We start from the raw sequence: 19707 nt of genomic DNA on the forward strand, positions 1-19707 counted from the left end.
CATGCACTCTCTTTCTGAAATAAACATAAAAATATTTTTTAAAAATGTTACCTGAAATACAAGTCCTACCTGCTTGTCGTGTGAATGGTAAATCAATGCTATACATTGTTTTTCTTGTAACAGTATCCTACTTCAGGCTATCAATTTCTGTATTAGAAATATAGATGTGCATCTCAACAATAGCCAAATTATGGAAAGAGCCTAAATGTCCATCAACTGATGAATGGATAAAGAAATTGTGGTTTATATACACAATGGAATACTACGTGGCAATGAGAAAAAATGAAATATGGCCTTTTGTAGCAACGTGGATGGAACTGGAGAGTGTGATGCTAAGTGAAATAAGCCATACAGAGAAACACAGATACCATATGGTTTCGCTCTTATGTGGATCCTGAGAAACTTAACAGAAACCCATGGGGGAGGGGAAGGAAAAAAAAAAAAAAGAGGTTAGAGTGGGAGAGAGCCAAAGCATAAGAGACTGTTAAAAACTGAGAACAAACTGAGGGTTGGTGGGGGGTGGGAGGGAGGGGAGGGTGGGTGATGGGTATTGAGGAGGGCACCTTTCGGGATGAGCACTGGGTGTTGTATGGAAACCAATTTGACAGTAAATTTCATATATTAAAAAAATAAAAAAAAAAAAAAGAAATATAGATGTGCACAGGAACTGTGTCTAGCTTCTGACATAGACTCTCTTTGACCAAATTTTAAGCAGACCTTTTCAACTGGGCCTCTCATAGGCCCTGTCTTTGGCCTATTGCCAGTTTCCAAAAGAATCCTGCTAAGTCAACTTAGAGAGGATTCCCTCCGCCGCCCCACCCTCTGTATCTGATCACCTTGGTCTGCCTCCAGCAAGAATCGCATTAAGTCAGTTTAGCAAGCATTCCCCTACTCTTGGTGTCTCCTCTTAGCAGTTTTCCATCTATGAACCCTCCCCGCATTCTGCTCAATGACTTTAAATTGCCAGCCATCTTTACTGTATTTGGAGTTGAGCAAAGTATCTCTCCCCTACTCTGACAGTCTTGGGCACCTATTGTAGCTAGAACAGTCTTCCTCACTGTCTTAACAAGTGTCAGGATACTTTTTTCTGTAATACTTCTAGTGTAAATGCCGGTGGAGTGATGATTGGCAGGGAAAATGAGCATATCCCTTTTCCTCAGTGGCCCCCAGTGGGACTTCCCTCAATACTGATAATATTCTATCCAGAATTTGTCCTCTCTGTATTCCCTTTGGACTTTATTTGTAGCAAGTTAACTATAGATCACAATCCCTTATCTGGAATTCTTGGGACTAGATGTTTCAGAAATTGGACTTTTTCAGATTTCATAAAGTATTATATTGTTTTAGGCAGCACTTGTAATCCAACACATTTACATTTTTGTATCAAATATATGAATTTAATAAGCATGATAAATGCTATAAAAAGCCTGTCAGGGAGGTCAGGTTTGGTTGCCAAATGAATTTTGGTGTCAAACATGAAAACACTTTTGCTTTTCACAGATTTTTTTTGACTTTTTTGAATTGTATGTGTAGCAACAAAAATTTTTGCAGAAAAGTAACCAAAATCATCTAAACATGTAACCCCCACCAGTTTATAGTGTCACATTTCTGTTCCTGTCCATTACTCTTCCGTTTGATCTAGTCCTTTTTCCAAAAGATAAATGAGAGGTGAATTATAGAATCCAAAATTAACTTTGCAGTCCAAAGCAAAGCAAAATTGATCTTAATTCTTTAGAAAGTAAAACCTTTCTTCACTTTTCCCAGTAACTGTTTTTCTCTTTTGAGGTAACACCCTCTAGTGGTTGTCTGCAGGTATTTCTTCAATCTGAAATTATCAAAATTACCAGCAAAGACAAAGAGATTACTTAAGATCACTTGCAAATTATGAAAGAACAGAAAATATCATTACATTCAAGTTTGTTTAAGAATCCTAAGAGAGACGGGGCACCTGGGTGGCTCAGTCGGTTAAGCACCCGACTTTGGCTCAGGTCGTGATCTCACGGTTTGTGATTTGAGCCCCACATAGGGCTCTGTGCTGACAGCTCAGAGTCTGGAGCCTGCTTCAGATTCTGTGTCTCCTTCTCTCTGCCCCTACCCTGTTCCCACTGTGTCCCTCTCTCCCTCTAAATAAACGTAAAAAAAAAACTTTTAAAAAAAGGTATTCAAGGAAAAGGAATCTATTTTAGCCTGGTCAAGTTAAAAAGCCTCTAAAAAGGCCAACTAAAATAAAGAAAAGCAAAATACACTTATTTTTCTTTATTAGAGAAAAGGATAAAATTTAAGTTATTTTTAAACAAAGTCAGATTAGGATGGTAAAAGGAAAAAAGCCATCTTGTTATTAAGGAAGACTCAATGCTTTGTCTACTGCATGGATCTGGTACACATGTTTGTACGGGTTTAAGTTTTGGTTAAACCTATCAGCCATGATACATCCACGGAGGGTACAGCCACAGGAAGTAAGAGTGAGCTGGCAAAACTGGTTGCTCAGATGTTAGCACTGCAAGCTCATGGGGTTTAACCAAACACTGAAGTTAAAATGAATCTGCAACCAAGAAAGTAAAAAAAAAAAAAAAAAAAAAAAAAAGCTTTACTCAATATTTAGAAATAAATGTTCACATACAAGACACTTGTTAGGCTAGAAGGTTTCCATAAACTTACGGAAGGATTTATGTCCTGAAGTAGCGGTTTACTTTTGGAAACATTCTCTAGAATCACTCAGTATGTCTAGTTCATTTGGACATTCCAAATACAAAGTAAGAAAGGGAGTCCTTGCCAGGTTTTTTTGTATAAAGTTCAGGTAGTATTAAATAAATACAAAATATGGTTAACTATGTATTAAGATTTTCTACCATCAAATTATGAAAGTCAGTACACAGCAAAGAGAATAAAGCACCTATTTTCACTCTCTAAAATAAGGAGTGAATAGTATTACTGGCTGTTTGGCTTAATTTTAGTAAAAAAGAGAAGTAAGACACTCATTTTACTTATACATACGCTCTAACTATACTACTGGGGAGCAGGCTGTATGGGAACTTAGCTGGGGCTTGCCCAAGAATGGGGGTGTATATGTCCATGAAGAAATCCAAAATACTACCCAACTAGTGTGATATTACCTAACTAGTTCCCTAGATAGCTAGCATTAAAGTGGTTCTGTGGTCTCAAAGATTCAGATCCTCTTCCAAAGGGCCTAACCTGTTCCCCAAACATAAAAAGTTCTTAAAATATTTTAAATGGAATGACACAGCTCCACTATGATGCACTTCTGTGATTTCTGATAACTACTTTAAAAAGAGGAGCAGTATCTGCTATCTACCTTAGAGACAGCTTTGAAGCCAGATGATATAACAGACTTAAAATGGATTTGAATTTCAGGAAAAAAGCAAGATAAAAATACAAAGCATGATAATTGATATTAGAATTTCTTAATGACAAGAAAAAAGAAAATAATTTCAAGCCCCCCCCTCAATAATTTTCCTATTCAAGAGGGTATAATTTAAAAAAGAAAAAATGTTTAAATTTTCTTTTCAAGAGCGATGTATGCATAAGCAATCTTCTGAGCAGGGTAAAAGCCATTCTGGCATAAAACAATTATAAAAGCTGAAAAAAACATCTGTACACCATTTTATTTTGATGAAGCTATTATCTTTGTATTCAGATGTAAAATACGATGCACTATTAACCAGTGATTCTACGAATGACACTTAGACATTTGTTTTGTTGGCTCGTCAACAAAACACCTCTTTAACGGAATCTATAATTTAAGCGAACAATGGACCATAACTATAATTTGACACAACTAGGCAAATGGGGGCCACATACGACACTTTCAGTTGTTGATAGAATCAAACAAGCATACAGAAACTTTATTGCGTTTAGCTCTGTACAACAGAACACACTCTCGTTTTCGTTGTACAACTGCCGGTTATATTGTCGTCGAGCTGTTTTAAGAGGAAATTCCAATAACTGATTTTCCAATAGCCGTGAAGCTGCTGCATATTATTTTGCTCTGTACAAACCAAAACTTCTTTCTCCAAACTATTAAAACTCTGTAACATCTAATGACATTATTCTCTTAAATCTGATATACAACGTGCCACTCTTTTTTATTCTAAATTCAAAGACCAGGTAACTTCAAAGTTTGGTTTTTTTTTTTTTTTCTCCTGAAAAGAAAGACTAAAATAAATGTCTGAAAGAATAACATTGCTAGGTATTAGAAAAATGTGCAGGTGACTCAAGTTCAGATATGGCACACTGATTTTAGAATGCCAAATATCTCGCTCACGAATTAAAAATACTTGAATTTAGTTTATTCCTTTCGCACTCTTCTTTTGCGTACTGACTTCACTGGCCCATCTCCAGATCCTGTGCTCTCATCTGCTTCCTTCATCTGGAGAAAGAATTATGCAAATGTTTATTTTCATACAATGGGTAACTGGTAGATAGTAGTAAATATTTCTTATTCTTTAAAATGTAACAATCAAACGCTACCTTATATGTGTTCTTTAATTCATGAAGCTGATCAAAAATGTGTACATAAATTAATGTGTTTTGTTCATCTTTTGGCATGATTACATTTTAGAATAACTCTGCTTACCAAATATGCATCTGACAAGAAATACTGCTAACAACTCTACTCATGATTTTATTTTATCATTTAGAATTTAATCTCAGTGTCATAGTTAACTAAAGGTTGTATGACATTTTCATTATGAGATAGTCAACACTAACTTCATCACAATAGTTCCATAAGTAATGAATTGCTGAGCTGGATTTATAGAGACTTTTTCAGAACTTCTGGCATACAGTACTTTGAGAAAAATTAGGAGGCAGAAAAGGAAACATCAGGTTTATAATTTGGGGTTTTTCTTTCCTTATCCTTCCAGAACAAGCATTCATACATGAATTAAACTCGTGTAACAAAATAAAATAATGAAGGGGGCGCCTGGGTGGCTCAGTTGGTTAAGCATCTGACTTCAGCTCAGGTCATGATCTCATAGTCTGTGAGTTTCAGCCCTGCATTGGATGATCTCGAGCCCTGCTTCACATGAGCCCTGCTTCTCTCTCTCTCTCTCTCTCTCTGCCCCTTGTGGGATTCTCTTTCTCTCTCCCTCTCTCTCTCTGCCTCTCACTCATTTGCGCCCCCTTCTCAAAAAAAAAAAAAAAAATGAAGGTATTATATGGTGTTATACAAAACACTACTTTTCAAGGTCATACTATATAAAAAGTTGGCTAATTTTAGCTCACTGACATAAAAGAAGAGTAAAAGACAAAGACGGAATTCAGTTTTTTTTTTTGTTTTGTTTTATTTTTCTAAAAGTGAGAGAGCAAGCAGGGGAGGGGCAGAGAGAGAAGGAGAGAGAGAATCCTAACCAAGCTCCACGCCCAGCATGGAGCCCAACGTGGGACTCGATCCCACAACCGTAAGATTGTGACCTGAGCCAAAATCAAAAGCCAGATGCTTAAACCGACTGAGCCGCCCAGGTGCCCCAAGATATTTTTAAAGGTGCACAAAATATTTTGTGAAGCAAAATATAACTAGACACATATTCAAATGAATGAGTGCAAGTATTATTATTAAGAGAGTGACAGGTGAAACAATGACTGTTTAAAATCCTATCCTGGAGGAAATTATCTTCACCCAGCTTCCTCTAGATACAGATATTCAGACCAAGGTTCCCCTAAAACCTCAAGAGGCAATGAAGACCAGTCACCAAGTATATATACTGAATAAGCTTTAGAAAACAGGTAACGATGAAACAAGTTGGAGAGATTTCTTCAAACTCACAAAATAGAAACTTTATGTCATCCCATGTAGTAGACCAGGCAAAACTGCGCTTTTACCCTACCAGCACTGAGTAATGAGGGTGGTGAGGACGGTGACTGGGGTAAGATCACGTAGCTCCTAAGGGCTAGCAAATAGAGAAAATAGGCCTTTGGTACATGCTGGGCAAAAAGAGAAAGCTCTGGTTCTGACTCATATCCTGGATGGTTTCGGATTCCATAACTGCCTAAAAAGAGGCACTGTGGAAAGTTCTGTTATATATCAGGATACAAAAAGGGGTAGAGGGGTAGATGGATCAAATTAATGGGAAAACTAGTTTATTAAAGCTTTGAAAAAAAACAAACAAACCACCGTATCAGGCAGATAGTACTCAACTACCCAATGAATGAAATATTACAAAATGTGACAATACATTATCCAGACAAAAAGAATGTTTTTATAATAGGTGTAAAGAAAACTGTCTTATAATAAACAGAATTACCTTTTAAATATTGAAGTGGTCTGTTTATAATCATTTTCAACAGAATACTTTAATGATAAAGTCATAATATTTTACAGATGCAGCTCTCTGGATTTTGTAAACCCCACCCTTTATGCTGTTTCTTATCAGGGGTTAAGATGATTAAATTATTTTCTTGCCTTCTTTATGGATACATTTTTTTTTTTAATGTTTATTTATTTTTGAGACAGAGAGAGACAGAGCATGAATGGGGGAGGGTCAGAGAGAGGGAGACACAGAATCTGAAACAGGCTCCAGGCTCTGAGCTGTCAGCAGAGAGCCGACGCGGGGCTCGAACTCACGGACCGCGAGATCGTGACCTGAGCCGAAGTCGGATGCTTAACCGACTGAGCCACCCAGGCGCCCCTATGGATACATTTTAAAAACAATATGGAGGCTCCTATGAAACCTGGGAGAAACATGGAAAAAATTCTCCACAAACCAGACTGCTTTTATTAAAATAGTTTATGGATAACAGTCATACATAAAAAATGGTTTATCTTCCATTAAAGAGCTGCTTACCTCATCCTCTGATCCAGGTTTATTTGATTTATTACCTTCTTCTTGTCCTTCAATGATTTCGATTTCTTCTTCACTCTTTTCCTCAGGTTCACCTTCCTCTTCTAGAATATAGATTTTTATTACAGGCAAAGACTTGAATTAGAATTTTGCTACTGAGAAGTATTGAATGTAGTAAGGGGGATTTATTTAGATTCCAATATTTAAAAGCAATTTCTACTATTAGAAATTTCTAAAAATTAATGCAAATACTCATTATTTTACCATATTTTATAAATAAATCATCATATTTGAGGGAAGGGACAGGCTTAAGAAATTCTTAAGCATTTAGTTTACATGTAATATGAAAAGCAAATATATCTGTGTGTATGTGTATATATATGGACACACAATGTCATATATATAATATATGTAAATATACATGTGTGTGTATTTTTTTGAGAGTACGATTTTTAAGTCAACTCTTTCATCAACTCTTAAGTTAAAAACAGTGCTCAAGGCATAATTTAAGTTGTAGGGGGCTCAATCTGGAACCTGACTTGGGACACCTGGCAAATATCAATAGTTTTATTTCTACCTAGATGAGTGAAAGAAAGTCTCAATGGAGACCCACCAAAAAGCCTCAGTTCTTCAGTTCTAACATCTTTAGGAGTTTAGTGTAGGGTGGGAAGGAGACATATAATTCAGCAATCCTTCTGGGACATTAAATTACTCATTCTGTATGATAGACTATCTGATAGACGACAGCCACTGAAAGACTTGCTATTGAATTTGTTCCCGCAATCACCTGCCTTAAACCTAGTCCTCTCCTTCAGAGGCTGTGCTCTCTGTACCTCCCATCTCATCTATGTTCTTGGAGGTAAGAAAAGTCCCTGCAAAAAGCTAGGACACACTGGATCCAGGCTCCCAAGCAACTGAAAGATAGCTAAATCTCTTTCTTCTTAGAGAACAAAATCGGTAAGCAGATGGCTATCAGGGTGCAAACCCAGGCCAGGGGCCATCACTCCTCTCTGCCCCAGGCATGCACCTTCTGGGGATTCAGAAGGTACATATTTGACAATAAGCAAGTGCAACAGCTATTGTCTACTAGATAATCTGCTCTTTTTACAAGCTTTGCCGTGGGGGTGGGGGGTGGGGTGGGAGGGAAGGACTCCTGTTATAACTTGATATCATTATCCTACCTTTTTCAAGACTTTCACCATCACTTTGCTTTTTTTCTTCTCCCAAGTCAACTGGTTTCTCCAGGATGGCTTTCTTTTCCTTCACTTCTTGCTCTAGTGCTCCCTTTGTTTGTGGTTTACATATGTCAGTTTTTTTATACTCTGACTCTTCATATTTTTTCTGTAGTAGTTTAACAGAAGCTATTTTTAGTGAAAGCAAAGCCCTATTTTTTAAAAAGTTTTTTTTTTTTTTGCAATAACTGATATTAAACATAGTGAACACAGTAAAAACTTACAGGAAATTTATTTAGCTTACTACTCTTAAGAAATCACTTGCTCAATTCATAGAACCCCTGCATACTAAGAGATTTATTTTAAGTTGAACGAAATTCAATTTCTTTACCTTGACTTTTCTTGGCCAACAAAATAAAGCAATTAATGCTACTGGAAGCCCTGCCGTCACAAGATAAATGAGCCAAAGCCATGGGCGCTCTTCGGCAGCTACCATTAACTGTTTAAATACACCAGGCTATAGAAGAAATAGGCATAAACATGAAATTCAGATTTTATGAACATTCATTAGGAAATGCCGTCTATTAAAAACAACTTATTTTATGTAGGTGTTTCATATTAAGGAGTGATGAACTTCTAAGCGAAAAATACTTTATTTTCCCATCTTATGCACTGCACAATTTAAACTCTATTAGCATGTATCACTGTTTGAAACTTTGTAGTAGAAGATGTTACTATGTAGGTAGAAATTACTAACTTACCAGCAAGAATTATGACAATTTTATTTTTTAGTAAACTTCAGGATAGAACTCCTCTCTATGGATGTATTCTCTTTCATTTAGAAGTATATAATGCTCTGATAACTCTTTATTTATTTATTTATTAGAGAGAGAGAGAGAGAGAGAGAGAGAGAGAGAGCGCGCGCAAGGGAGAGACACAGAGAGAGGGAGACACAGAATCCGAAGCAGTCTCTGCGTAGTCAATGCAGAGCCCAACGCAGGGCTCAAACCCACACTGCGAGATCATGTCCTGAGCCAAAATCAAGAGTTGGATGCTTAACCAACTGAGCCACCAGGTGCCCCTCATTCTTTACTTTTAAATAACTTATTAATAAGATCAACCTGGGAATTACTGCGTTTTCTTTTTTATTAACAAATTTCATACAAAAGGAAATTGTTTCTCTTATTAAAATAAAATATAAATTCATTAAAAGCTTTAGTTAAGAAAGTTTCAAAGTGCAAATCTCTTTACCTACTCTTTTGATGGCTTTTGCTAATGTCCAAAGAAACCAAACGTGAGGTACTTTTCTTTACAGTAATTGATTTTAAAGATAAATTCTCCAAGATGCATTATGTTGAAATACTTAGCTTAATGTTTCTAAATAATGTTAAGATTTGGGTAAAAAATACTGGAACACAATTTAATAATAATAAATTTTAAAGTTCCCTGTACTCCTCTAAGTGAAAAGTAGTTACAATGAATAAAGAATAATATTTAGATTGCTGTTACTACTTAGGCCTTGAATTGATAAGGTGACAAAGATATTAAGTAGTCTCCTTATAAATAGCAAGTAAGCAATTAAATCACATTATGCTATCATAATTTAATGAATGAAAAATGTACACACATACAGTTCATTATATAGTTCATGATGAAGTTATAGTAAAGCTAACTATTTTACCTACATAAAATTATTTAAGTATATTTCTTTGGCATTTACTAATGACTACATATTTATTTACCTTTTAGGGCCATTTGTATAACCTATAACCAGGATGAAGTCTTATTATTATTCTATGGTAAATACTGTACCTCATTAGCATTTGCTATCATTATTTTCACTCCCCAACCATCTGCAGCCCAGCGATCTGCTATTTCCTTTTCTGAACAGATAATAAAATTATCAAAGTAGATATTAGAGGTCATAGACCAAAGCTCTAAACCAAGAGCACGGAAAGAAGTCAGAAGAAATGGATGATCATCCTCAAAATAATCTGGGTTAGGAATTTTTCGAGGACTCCAGATTCCCTGGAAGAAAAAATAATTAAAGACATTTTCAAATAAAATAATGTCATTATAAATGCTATTCAAGAAGTTGTTGCTGTTGAATGAAATCAGCAGTACTATTTGGAGAAAAAAGAAAATCTTATCTGATGTTAATTCATCAGCAAGTCATTGGAAAGAAAAACTTTTCTTCTCATTCTGTACACAATATTCCCTATGAATAAAACTGACTTTAAACTCCAAAAACGGCAAAGTGAAAATCCAATACACAAAGAAACTTGAGTAATTAAATTTCACAAGTGATACCATTTTAGACAATATTTTTTACCTTTAGCAAAGTTATTAAAAGCAAGAAGTCATTAAAATTGCCCAAATCAGAGAGATTACTGTATGCTAAATATGAAGCCATTCCTTTAACATATACCAATGATGGGTATGGATATGTTTTTCTGCACCTCAGAAAAAAATTCAACGTAAAAGTTCCATTAAATCTTAAATGATTAAACTCAGCCAAATCAAAAAAATTCAACAATATGATTACTGACTCACTCACTCTTCCATCATGTATGTCTATTCTGCACCAGGCACTATGCTAGATACCAGGGATAGAGTGATGATCAAGAGAGACATCGTTCCTCTATTATTAAATTTAAAGTAGTGAAAGAGACAGACATTTAAAAAGTTACCAAAATAAGCATTCTGTAATAAATGCTATGAAAAAAACCTCACAGGAAACAATTAGAATATGCAATTGCCTATGTATAATAAATGTTAGAAAATGTCAATGAATAATTAGATAAAACTACAGGGTTAAATGCATAACATAGAGATTCGACCCCAAAATTCAGGTACACTCAAAAGACATCTGATATTATTGAAAAAAAGCCAAAGTTTAATAACACCAGAAAATAAGGAGCACATCATTTAAGCACAGGCATCAATTACTAAAATGTACAATGTGAGATCTCCTGATCAGAACTCATTTCTTATATTTAATTCTAAACTGGAACTTGGTTCCAGAGTGATCATCGATTAACAGAGAAAAATATAGTATGAAGTGACTGATGTTTAGTTCTTAATATTATTCCTCCAGAAAATTACATAAAGAATATTTTACTTTTTTTTTTTAAAGTAGACTATGCCCAACGTGGGGCTTGTACTTATGTGACCCCAACAGTCACATGCTCTATGCACTGAGCTGGCCAGTGCCCCAAGAATACTTTACTTTTTTTTTTTTTTTAATGCAGACTTAGACTCAGTAGGTTTGAGACCTGAGATTCTGCATTTCTTTTTGTTTGTTTATTTATTTAAAAGTTTATTTATTGTGTGTGAGAGAGAGAGAGAACGAGTAGGGGAGGGGCAGAGAGAGAGGGAGAGAAAAAGAATCCCAAGTAGGCTCTGCACTGTCCGTGCACAGCCTGATGCGGGGCTCAAACTCATGAACCCATGAGATCATGACCTGAGCTGAAATCAAGAGTTAGACGCTTGATCCACTGAGCCACCCAGGCACCCCAAAGTTTATTTATTTTGAGAGAGAGAGAGTATGAGCAGGAGAGGGGCAGCGCAGTCCTAAGCAGTCTCCATGCCCTCAGCACAGAGCCTCACACGGGGCTCGATCCCACAAACCATGGGAGATGGACCCCAGCTGAAATCAAAAGTCAGATTCCCAAATGACTGAGCCACCTAGGCGCCCCAAGAGTACCTTACTTTTTTAAATAAATTAGGGGCACCTGGGTGACTCAGTTAAGCGTCTGACTTCAGCTCAGGTCATGATCTCACCGTTCATGAGTTCGAGCCCCGTGTCCGTCTCTGTGCTGACAGCTCAGAGCCTAGAGCCTGCTTCAGAGTCTGTGTCTCCCTCTCTGTCTGCCCCTCCCCTGCTCACACTCTGTCTCTTTCTCAAAACATAAATAAACATTAAAAAATGTTTTAAATAAATTAGTTGGAGTCTATTTTCTTTTTTTTAAGTTTCTTTATTCTGTGGGAGAGAGAGAGAGAGAGAGTGACTGTGCACATACTGGGGAGGGACAGAGAGCAAGGGAGAGAGAGAATCCCAAGCAGGTTCTGTGCTGTCAGTGCAGAGCCCCATGTGGGGCTTGAACTCACGAACCTTGAGATAATGACCTGAACTGAAACAAAAGCCAGACACTTAACCAACTGAGTGCCACCCAGGCACCCCTCCTTTGGCTTAAGATAGCTAAAGTATACTATTACAAATCAAATTTCTAAAAGTTAACACAGCATTATCAATAACTAAATATATAACAGAAATATCACAGCATTTTAAACTTTACTATGGAATTGGAAGAAGTGGGTTATTACCTGGTAGTTAGGATTATCTATCATTGGAGGTCTCCACACTCCTTTGTATTTGGGGTTATCTATCATGGGAGGTGTCCACTCACCACACCCAATTTGACATGCTGGATTAGAAATACGAGGTGCCTCCCATTCTCCATCCATGTCTTCATTCCTTAGGAAATTAGAACAAAGCAAATATAGTAACCTCACGTCTCTCCTGTCAGCCAGTCAGTAACAAAAAGCAAGTAAGAAATGGATGAAATTGACAGCTGAGGATGAAGAGTGTTTACCAGTCATCAGGTTTCTCAGCATTAGGATCTGGAATAAATTTTGGTTCATCATCAAGCCAGCCATCAGGCTTCACAGCACTTAAATCTTCTATTTGGGCAGGTTCACTTTCATCCCTGAAAATACAGTATTTTGTGCCAAGTATTAGTTATTCAAAACGTTTAGAAATGCATATGTTACAGAAGTCAGAAGATACCAAAAGGTATTTCCTACCCTTCTGTCTTTGTGTCTACTATCTCCCCCTTTTCTCATCCACCAAAATCTTCTGCTAACTTGTTACTTTCTTATGTATATATTCCCTGTTGTGCCCCATGCATACACGCACATAGGTATATACTGGGTTTTTTTATGCAAATGATAGCATTCTATACAGAGTATGTTTTTGTTTACTTAAAAACTCATCAATTCATCAACAAACACATATTGGAAGCCTACTATGTGCCAAGACTGCTCTGTGAGCCCTGTTTTATATAATATGTATCTGCTTCATTCTTAACTGTTGTACAGTTTTCTAATTTGTGGCTATACCATAATTTATTTAGACTAACTACTCTTGAGGGACATTTAGTATTTCTAAAAATTTACTATTACAAATAATTCTATAATGAATATCCTGGAATATATTAGAAATTAACATGCAATTAGCTGTCTGAATTGAAAACATTTTTTCCTGTTTCTCATGTATTTTTTGATATAGTTTATGATAGGTGTTTTTTTGGTTATACTCAAATAATTCATTTTCTGTGTTGAAATTTATTAATATTTTTTTATGATTCTTAAATTTTATGTCATATTAGGAAAGGTCTTCCTTACTCTAATATTATTCTTTTTTAAACTCTCCATATTTAATTCTATTACTTTTATATTTTCATTAAAAATTATACTTAGAAAATAAATTCTCAAGTATATAAACATAATCATAGTAAGTACTGAATAAAACTACTAGTATAATTTTCATCTTTATAGAAAAGTACAAATTTTAAACAAGAGGTTACATGTAATTTTTCAAACAGATCTACATAACAAAATAAACTCAAATAATCAACTCTCTATATGTAAAGACTTATACTTGCCTGCTATCAATTTTGAGTCTCTCAGGGCTCAGAGTAACGAGAATTTAAAATTTAAGGGAGCATTTCCTTTATCAGCTTATAAAACAAATTCTAACATGCATCACCAATCAGAAAGAGCTTATTAGTAGCAGTTTCTTTCATTTCAGGGCAAACTTACTTCCCAGGCTTACTCTTTATAGGTAAAGAAATATGAAACAATGGAAGAAAATCCACATGGAGGGAGGTACTCCTACCATTTCTGAAAGTATGAATTCATGAAAATTATGCATTAATAGTGACTTTTTATTAATTAAAAAAAAACCATACTGTTATTTCTTCCTTGTAGAAGTTACTTCCCTATGATACTATTTGCTTGAATGCAAAGACATTTTTATGATAAATCAGGATCTCTCTTTATCTACAAGAGAATTAACAAGGAAACACTTTTGGTTATCCAGGAGCAACACTCAATTTCTGAGTCAGTAGTAACCCCAATGTTTACACACAAGAGCTTGAAGAAACAGAGTCGACACTTTCTAAAATGAAGCAGAGAGAGAGAAATTGGCTTAAAAAAGTGAACAGACACTCAGTGACCTGTGAGACAACATAAAGCAGTCTTACATTTACTTGGTGTCCCAAAAAAGAGATGGAGAGGCACATATAAATATTTACAGAAATAAAGGCTAGGAGGTGCCTGGATGGCTCAGTCAGTTGGTTGAGTGGCCCACTCCTGATTTTGGCTCAGGTCATGATCCCAGGGTCATGGGATTGAGCCCTGCATTGGGCCCCCTGCACTGTGTGTGGAGCCTGCTTAGGATTCTCTCTCCCTTGGCCCCATTCCCCCACTTGGCCGCACTCTCTCGCTCTAAAAGTGAAATGGAAAAAATACTGAAAAAAAACGAGGACAAATATTATCCAAAGTTGATACAAACTATACAGTCACATTCCAAAAAGCTGGAAAGCAAGGCAAGCATACACATATACACACACACACACACACACACACACACACACACAACCACAACCACGGCACAACACTATCTAATTGTTGAAAACTAGTAACAATAAATCTTAACACCAAACAGAAAAAAAAATTACATATTAGGTAAAGGAGAAAAAAGATGGGAATAACAACTGACTTCTCATTGGAAACAACGCAAGCCTCAAGACAACTCAAGAAATGACTTTAAAAATAATTATCAACCTATAATGGTGAAAACACCTTTCAAAAATTAAGGAAAACAGGGGTGCCTGGGTGGCTCAGTTGGCTAAGAGTCCCACTTTCGGCTCAGGTCATAATCTCATAGTTCGTGAGCTTAAGCCCTACTTCGGGCTCTGTGCTGACAGCTCAGAGCCTGGAGCCTGCTTTGGATTCTGTGTCTCCCTCTCGCTCTGTCCCTCCCCTGCTCGTGCTCGCTCTCTCTCTCTCTCTCTCTCTCTCAAAAATAAATAAACATTTTAAAAAATTAAGGAAAATAAAGAAATTTTCAGATACTTAAAAGTTGAGAGGATTCAATGACAGCAGACATGTACCACAATACATTGAGAGAATTTTTATCAGGCAGAAGAAAAATAGTAACAGATGAAAATGTGTATCTACACAAAAAGAGTATCCTAAGTGGTAACTATGTGGGTAAATAAAACAACTTTTCCCCTAATAACTGTCTGTTTAAAATATACTGAGTGAAGAATAAATGTGTGTGGCCTTCATAGAATAGATAGACATAAATGTATGATAATAGCACAAAGAATGGAGGAGAAAATGACAAGACCCTGATAAGATTAACTTAGACATAAAGTGATATAATATTAGTTGAGAGTAGACTGAAGTCAGTTAGAAATGCAAAATTCTGTAAACCCTAGAGCAACCACTAAAACAATAAACCACAGAGGAAAAGGCAATATGCCAACAGGAAAGAAAGAATACAAGACTAAAAATAAAATAAAACAAAATAACTCAATCTAAAAGAAGTCAGGAAAAATATTTTATAAAGTACCACAGAATATATGGGACAAACAACACAAGTGGCAAGAAAACAAGTATGTTTCTATCCAATCATATTAATAATTACATTAAATGTAGACAATTTAAAACACTCCAATTAAAACACACGAACCACATATAGGTTGCCTACAAGAAAATGACTTTAAAAATAAAGGCATATATAGGTTAAACAAAGGAAAATAATACTCAATGGAAATATGATTTAAAAGAAACCAGAAGTGTTTGTTGACTTAGTATGAGACTAAGTAGACATCAAGACAAGAGTATTACAAGAGTTTATAAAGAAGGATATTATTCTATAATAATAAAAGTTAGTTCCTCAAGAGGTCATGAAGTACTACGAATAGAAGTAGTGACAGTATTTTGCTTCAAATACATGAAGCAAAACTAACAGAACTCAAAGGGGATACCAATCCATCAAAAGATTTTAAAACTTTTCTCTCAGTAAGAGAATAGACTGAAAACCAGTAAATATGTAGATGCTTTCAACAACCCTGATGCAATTGACATTTGTAAATTTTCTGACCACAGAATTAAAAATTTGGAGTCAAAATGAAAATCGTATCTGGAAAATCCATAAATAATTGCCAACAAAGCAACACATATAAAAACACATGGATTAAAGAAAAAAATCACTAATGAAATTAGAAAACGGTATGAACTGAATGTTCTTAAAAGTGACATATATTTGTAAAACACACTTAGAGCAGTGTTTAGAGAAAATTTACAGCTGCTTTTGTCAGAAAAGATTTTCTAAATAAGGCCCCCCCCCCAAAAAAATGAAGCAAATTAAGTCCAAAGTAAGAAGAAGGAAACAAATAACAAAATTTAACAAAGGTCAATAGAGGGAAAAAAAATAAAACAAAAGCCAGTTCTTCAAAAAGGTCAATAAAATCGATAAACCTGTAGCTAGATTCATCAAAAAAACCCCACAAATTACCATATTATAAGTAAAATAAAAGTTATCAGCATAGATCATTATAGACATTAATGATGATAAGAGGTGCTGGCACAATTAGACATCCTTATTTTTAAAAATTGATCTTGATTTAGATCTCACACTACATACAATTAACTTAGAGTTTTAGTCAAAATTATTTGTCTAGGGAAAAAAAAAAGCAAATCTTTGTGGCATTCATTTGGGCAAAGATTTCTTAGGTAAGACAATCAAATCATGAATCATCAAAGACAAATACCTCACTGTTCCCGAGTTCAAGCCCCGTGTTGGGCTCTGTGCTGATAGCTCAGAGTCTGGAGCCAATTTCAAGTTCTGTGTCTCCCTCTCTCTCTCTGCCCCTCCCCTGCTTGCACTCTTTCTCTCAAAAATAAATAAACATTAAAAAAAAAAAATTTAAGAATCCAGCAAATATAAAAAGGGCAACACTTGCTGACCAAGTGGACTGTAAGTTTAGTCTAGTATTGAAAATCAATCAATATAATTCACCATACTAAGCAAATAAAAGAGGGGCACCTGGGTGGCTCAGTTAGTTCAGTGTCTGACTCTTGATTTTGGTTCAGGTCATGATCTCACCATCACGGGATCGAGCCCTACATTGGGCTCCACGCGGAGCATGGAGCCTGCTTAAGATTCTCTCTTACCCTGTCCACCTCTTACTTTCTCTCTCTAAAATTTTTTAAAAAAGAAGAAAAGAGAAAACCCACATGGTCATCTCAATGCATGCACAAAAGTACTTTACAAAATCCAACACCCAATCATGGAAAAAACAAAACTCTTAGTAAACTAAGAAAAGAACTTTTAAAAATCATACTTAGTGGGGCACCTGGGTTGCTTAATCAGTTAAGCATCTGACTTCAGCTTAGGTCATGATCTTGAGGTTTCTGAGTTCAAGCCCTGTATTGGGCTCTGTGCTGACAGCTCAGAACTTGGAGCCTGCTTTATATTCTGTGTCTCCCTCTCTCTCTGCTCCTCTCCCGCGCACACTCTGTTTCTCTTTCTCTCTCTCTCTCTCTCTCTCTCTCTCTCTCTCTCTCTCTCAAAAATAAATAGTAAAACCATACTTAATATTTACACCTTTGTGTAGTTCCCTCCTAAATGTACCAGGCAGAGTTAGTCTTGTGGCAAACAGAATACAGCTGAAGTGATGACACGTCACTTCTGAGATTAGGTTATAAAAAGATGTTACAAGCCCTGTGGCTGTGCTCTCTCCCCCTCTGGGGTCACTCCCTCTGGGGAGGGGGGGGGGCATCAGCCACGTCATGAGCACACTAAGGAGAGGCTCAAGTGGCAAGGCACTGAAACTTCTTGACAACAGCCATGTTAGCCAGTTATAAAGCAAAGCAGATCCTCCAGTAGCCAGAGTCAGACCTTCAGATGAATGCTGAACTCTGACCTCAGGAGAGAGTCTGAGCCAGAACCAGTCGGCTAGCCACACCCAGATTCCTGACTCTTAGGAACTCGGTGAGTTAGAGTGAGTTAGCAGGCATCTCTCACCATCTGAACTCAAAGCTATGGAAACTCAGGAACTGAATACATTTCTTTTAAGGCAGACACTCATAATCCTATAGAATGAAAACAACACAAATACTCAGCTAAGGAATTTAGTACGAGTGAATCTTATATGGCTTTAGAAGATGCTGAACATATGTCTATTTTAAAACCAGTAATCATTAACTGAAAAAACTAACTATATAAGATGTGCACACACATACATGATAAAGATCAAACTAGGAATTAAAATTAAAGTGTCGGTGTCTTAGATTCATGGAATGCTCCCCACCCACAGCATTGGAAACATAAAAAAAAAATATTGAAAAAATGTTGAAAAAATATTAATTAAAATGAAAATTAAGATAATTAAAAGGCAAGGAAATACAAAGTCTATTTTAGAAAACTATTTCACCCCAAATAGTCAAAATAAGTAATTTTGATGTTTAAAGGAATATGTTTCACTGGTTGTAAACTTCACTTATATGTAATATCTCATTACTGAATTATACCAACTAATGCTTTGCTACTGAATTCTTTGCTTACCAGTCTTCTGGTTTGACAGCAGAAAGATCAGGGATTTTTGCTCTTTCATCCCATTCATCAGGCTTTTTGTCACTGGGATCTTCAATTTCTTTGGGAGGATTGATAGGAGGAACCACATCTTCTAGTAGGCTTCCTTGGTTTACAACTATTTGATCAATTAATACTTCAAATGTGTCATCTGGATTCATCACTAAAGACCAATTTAAATAAATAACACCTATAATGACTGACATTTTAAAAATAATCTTCTAAATAAAAAACTACCCTAAATTTCGTGAGTAGAATTTTTTATTAACCAGAAATAGAGGAATTACAATCAAATATTAAATCAAAATATGCTGAGATCACTAGGTACAGTGCTTCCTAAAACCAAAGGGAAAAATTTGTCTTAAGTAATAATTTAATAAAATGCTCCATTACTTCTCAAATAAAGAATATCCAATAGCTAACTCAGTTTGGGACTCACGCAACCAGTGAGCTTCACTTTTTTATTATCACAGAAGGCAACCCAATCTTCTTCAGTATTCTAAAATAACTTTTTTGAAACTATCTCAAACTTCAAAACTTGCAAGTACACTATGAAGAACTTTATTTTTTCATGAACCACTTGAAATTAATTTACTAACCTCATACACATCATCCCTGAATGTTTTAATGCATATTTCCTACAAACAAGGACATTCTCCTATATAACTTCAATCTAGTCACCCAAATCAAGAAATTAACATTGATGCATGACTACCATTTCCTAGAAAATTTTCAAGTTAATGATATTTCAAATTCAATGATACATACACTGTAGTGTAAAATATCTTAAGGTTGATGGAAAATATTCAAGTTTACACATATGTTTGTTTGGAGGTGAATGTTAGCTCTCTAAAAGTACCCAAGCCAGGGGCACCTGGATAGCTCAGTTGGTTAAGCATCTGACTCTTGATTTCAGATCAGGTCATAATCTCACAGTTGTGAGATCAAGCCCAGCATGGAGCCTGCTTAAGATTCTCTCTTTCCAGGGGCACCTGGGTGGCTGATTTGGTTAAGCATCTGACTTCGGCTCAGATCATGATCTCACAGCTCTTGAGTTCGAGCCCCA

The 19707-nt window shown here is 35.9% G+C and overlaps 1 protein-coding gene across 1 annotated transcript in view; it reads right to left on the reverse strand.

The window, feature by feature from the left end:
* Positions 1–3837: 3837 nt before the first annotated feature.
* CLGN (calmegin) overlaps positions 3838–19707 on the reverse strand; it is a 56234-nt gene continuing 40364 nt past the window's right edge. Inside the window, exons 8-15 of the mRNA XM_049632166.1 lie at positions 18615–18804; positions 12568–12681; positions 12299–12449; positions 9785–10000; positions 8364–8489; positions 7982–8141; positions 6804–6904; positions 3838–4387 (exon numbers count right to left, since the gene is read on the reverse strand). Coding sequence (XP_049488123.1) covers positions 4307–4387; positions 6804–6904; positions 7982–8141; positions 8364–8489; positions 9785–10000; positions 12299–12449; positions 12568–12681; positions 18615–18804 — 1139 coding nt within the window. The 3' untranslated portion in view covers positions 3838–4306. The remainder of the gene's footprint in view (positions 4388–6803; positions 6905–7981; positions 8142–8363; positions 8490–9784; positions 10001–12298; positions 12450–12567; positions 12682–18614; positions 18805–19707) is intronic.

Source organism: Panthera uncia, chromosome B1 (assembly GCF_023721935.1).
Source record: "Panthera uncia isolate 11264 chromosome B1, Puncia_PCG_1.0, whole genome shotgun sequence".
In the NCBI taxonomy this organism is placed as follows: Eukaryota; Metazoa; Chordata; class Mammalia; order Carnivora; family Felidae; genus Panthera; species Panthera uncia.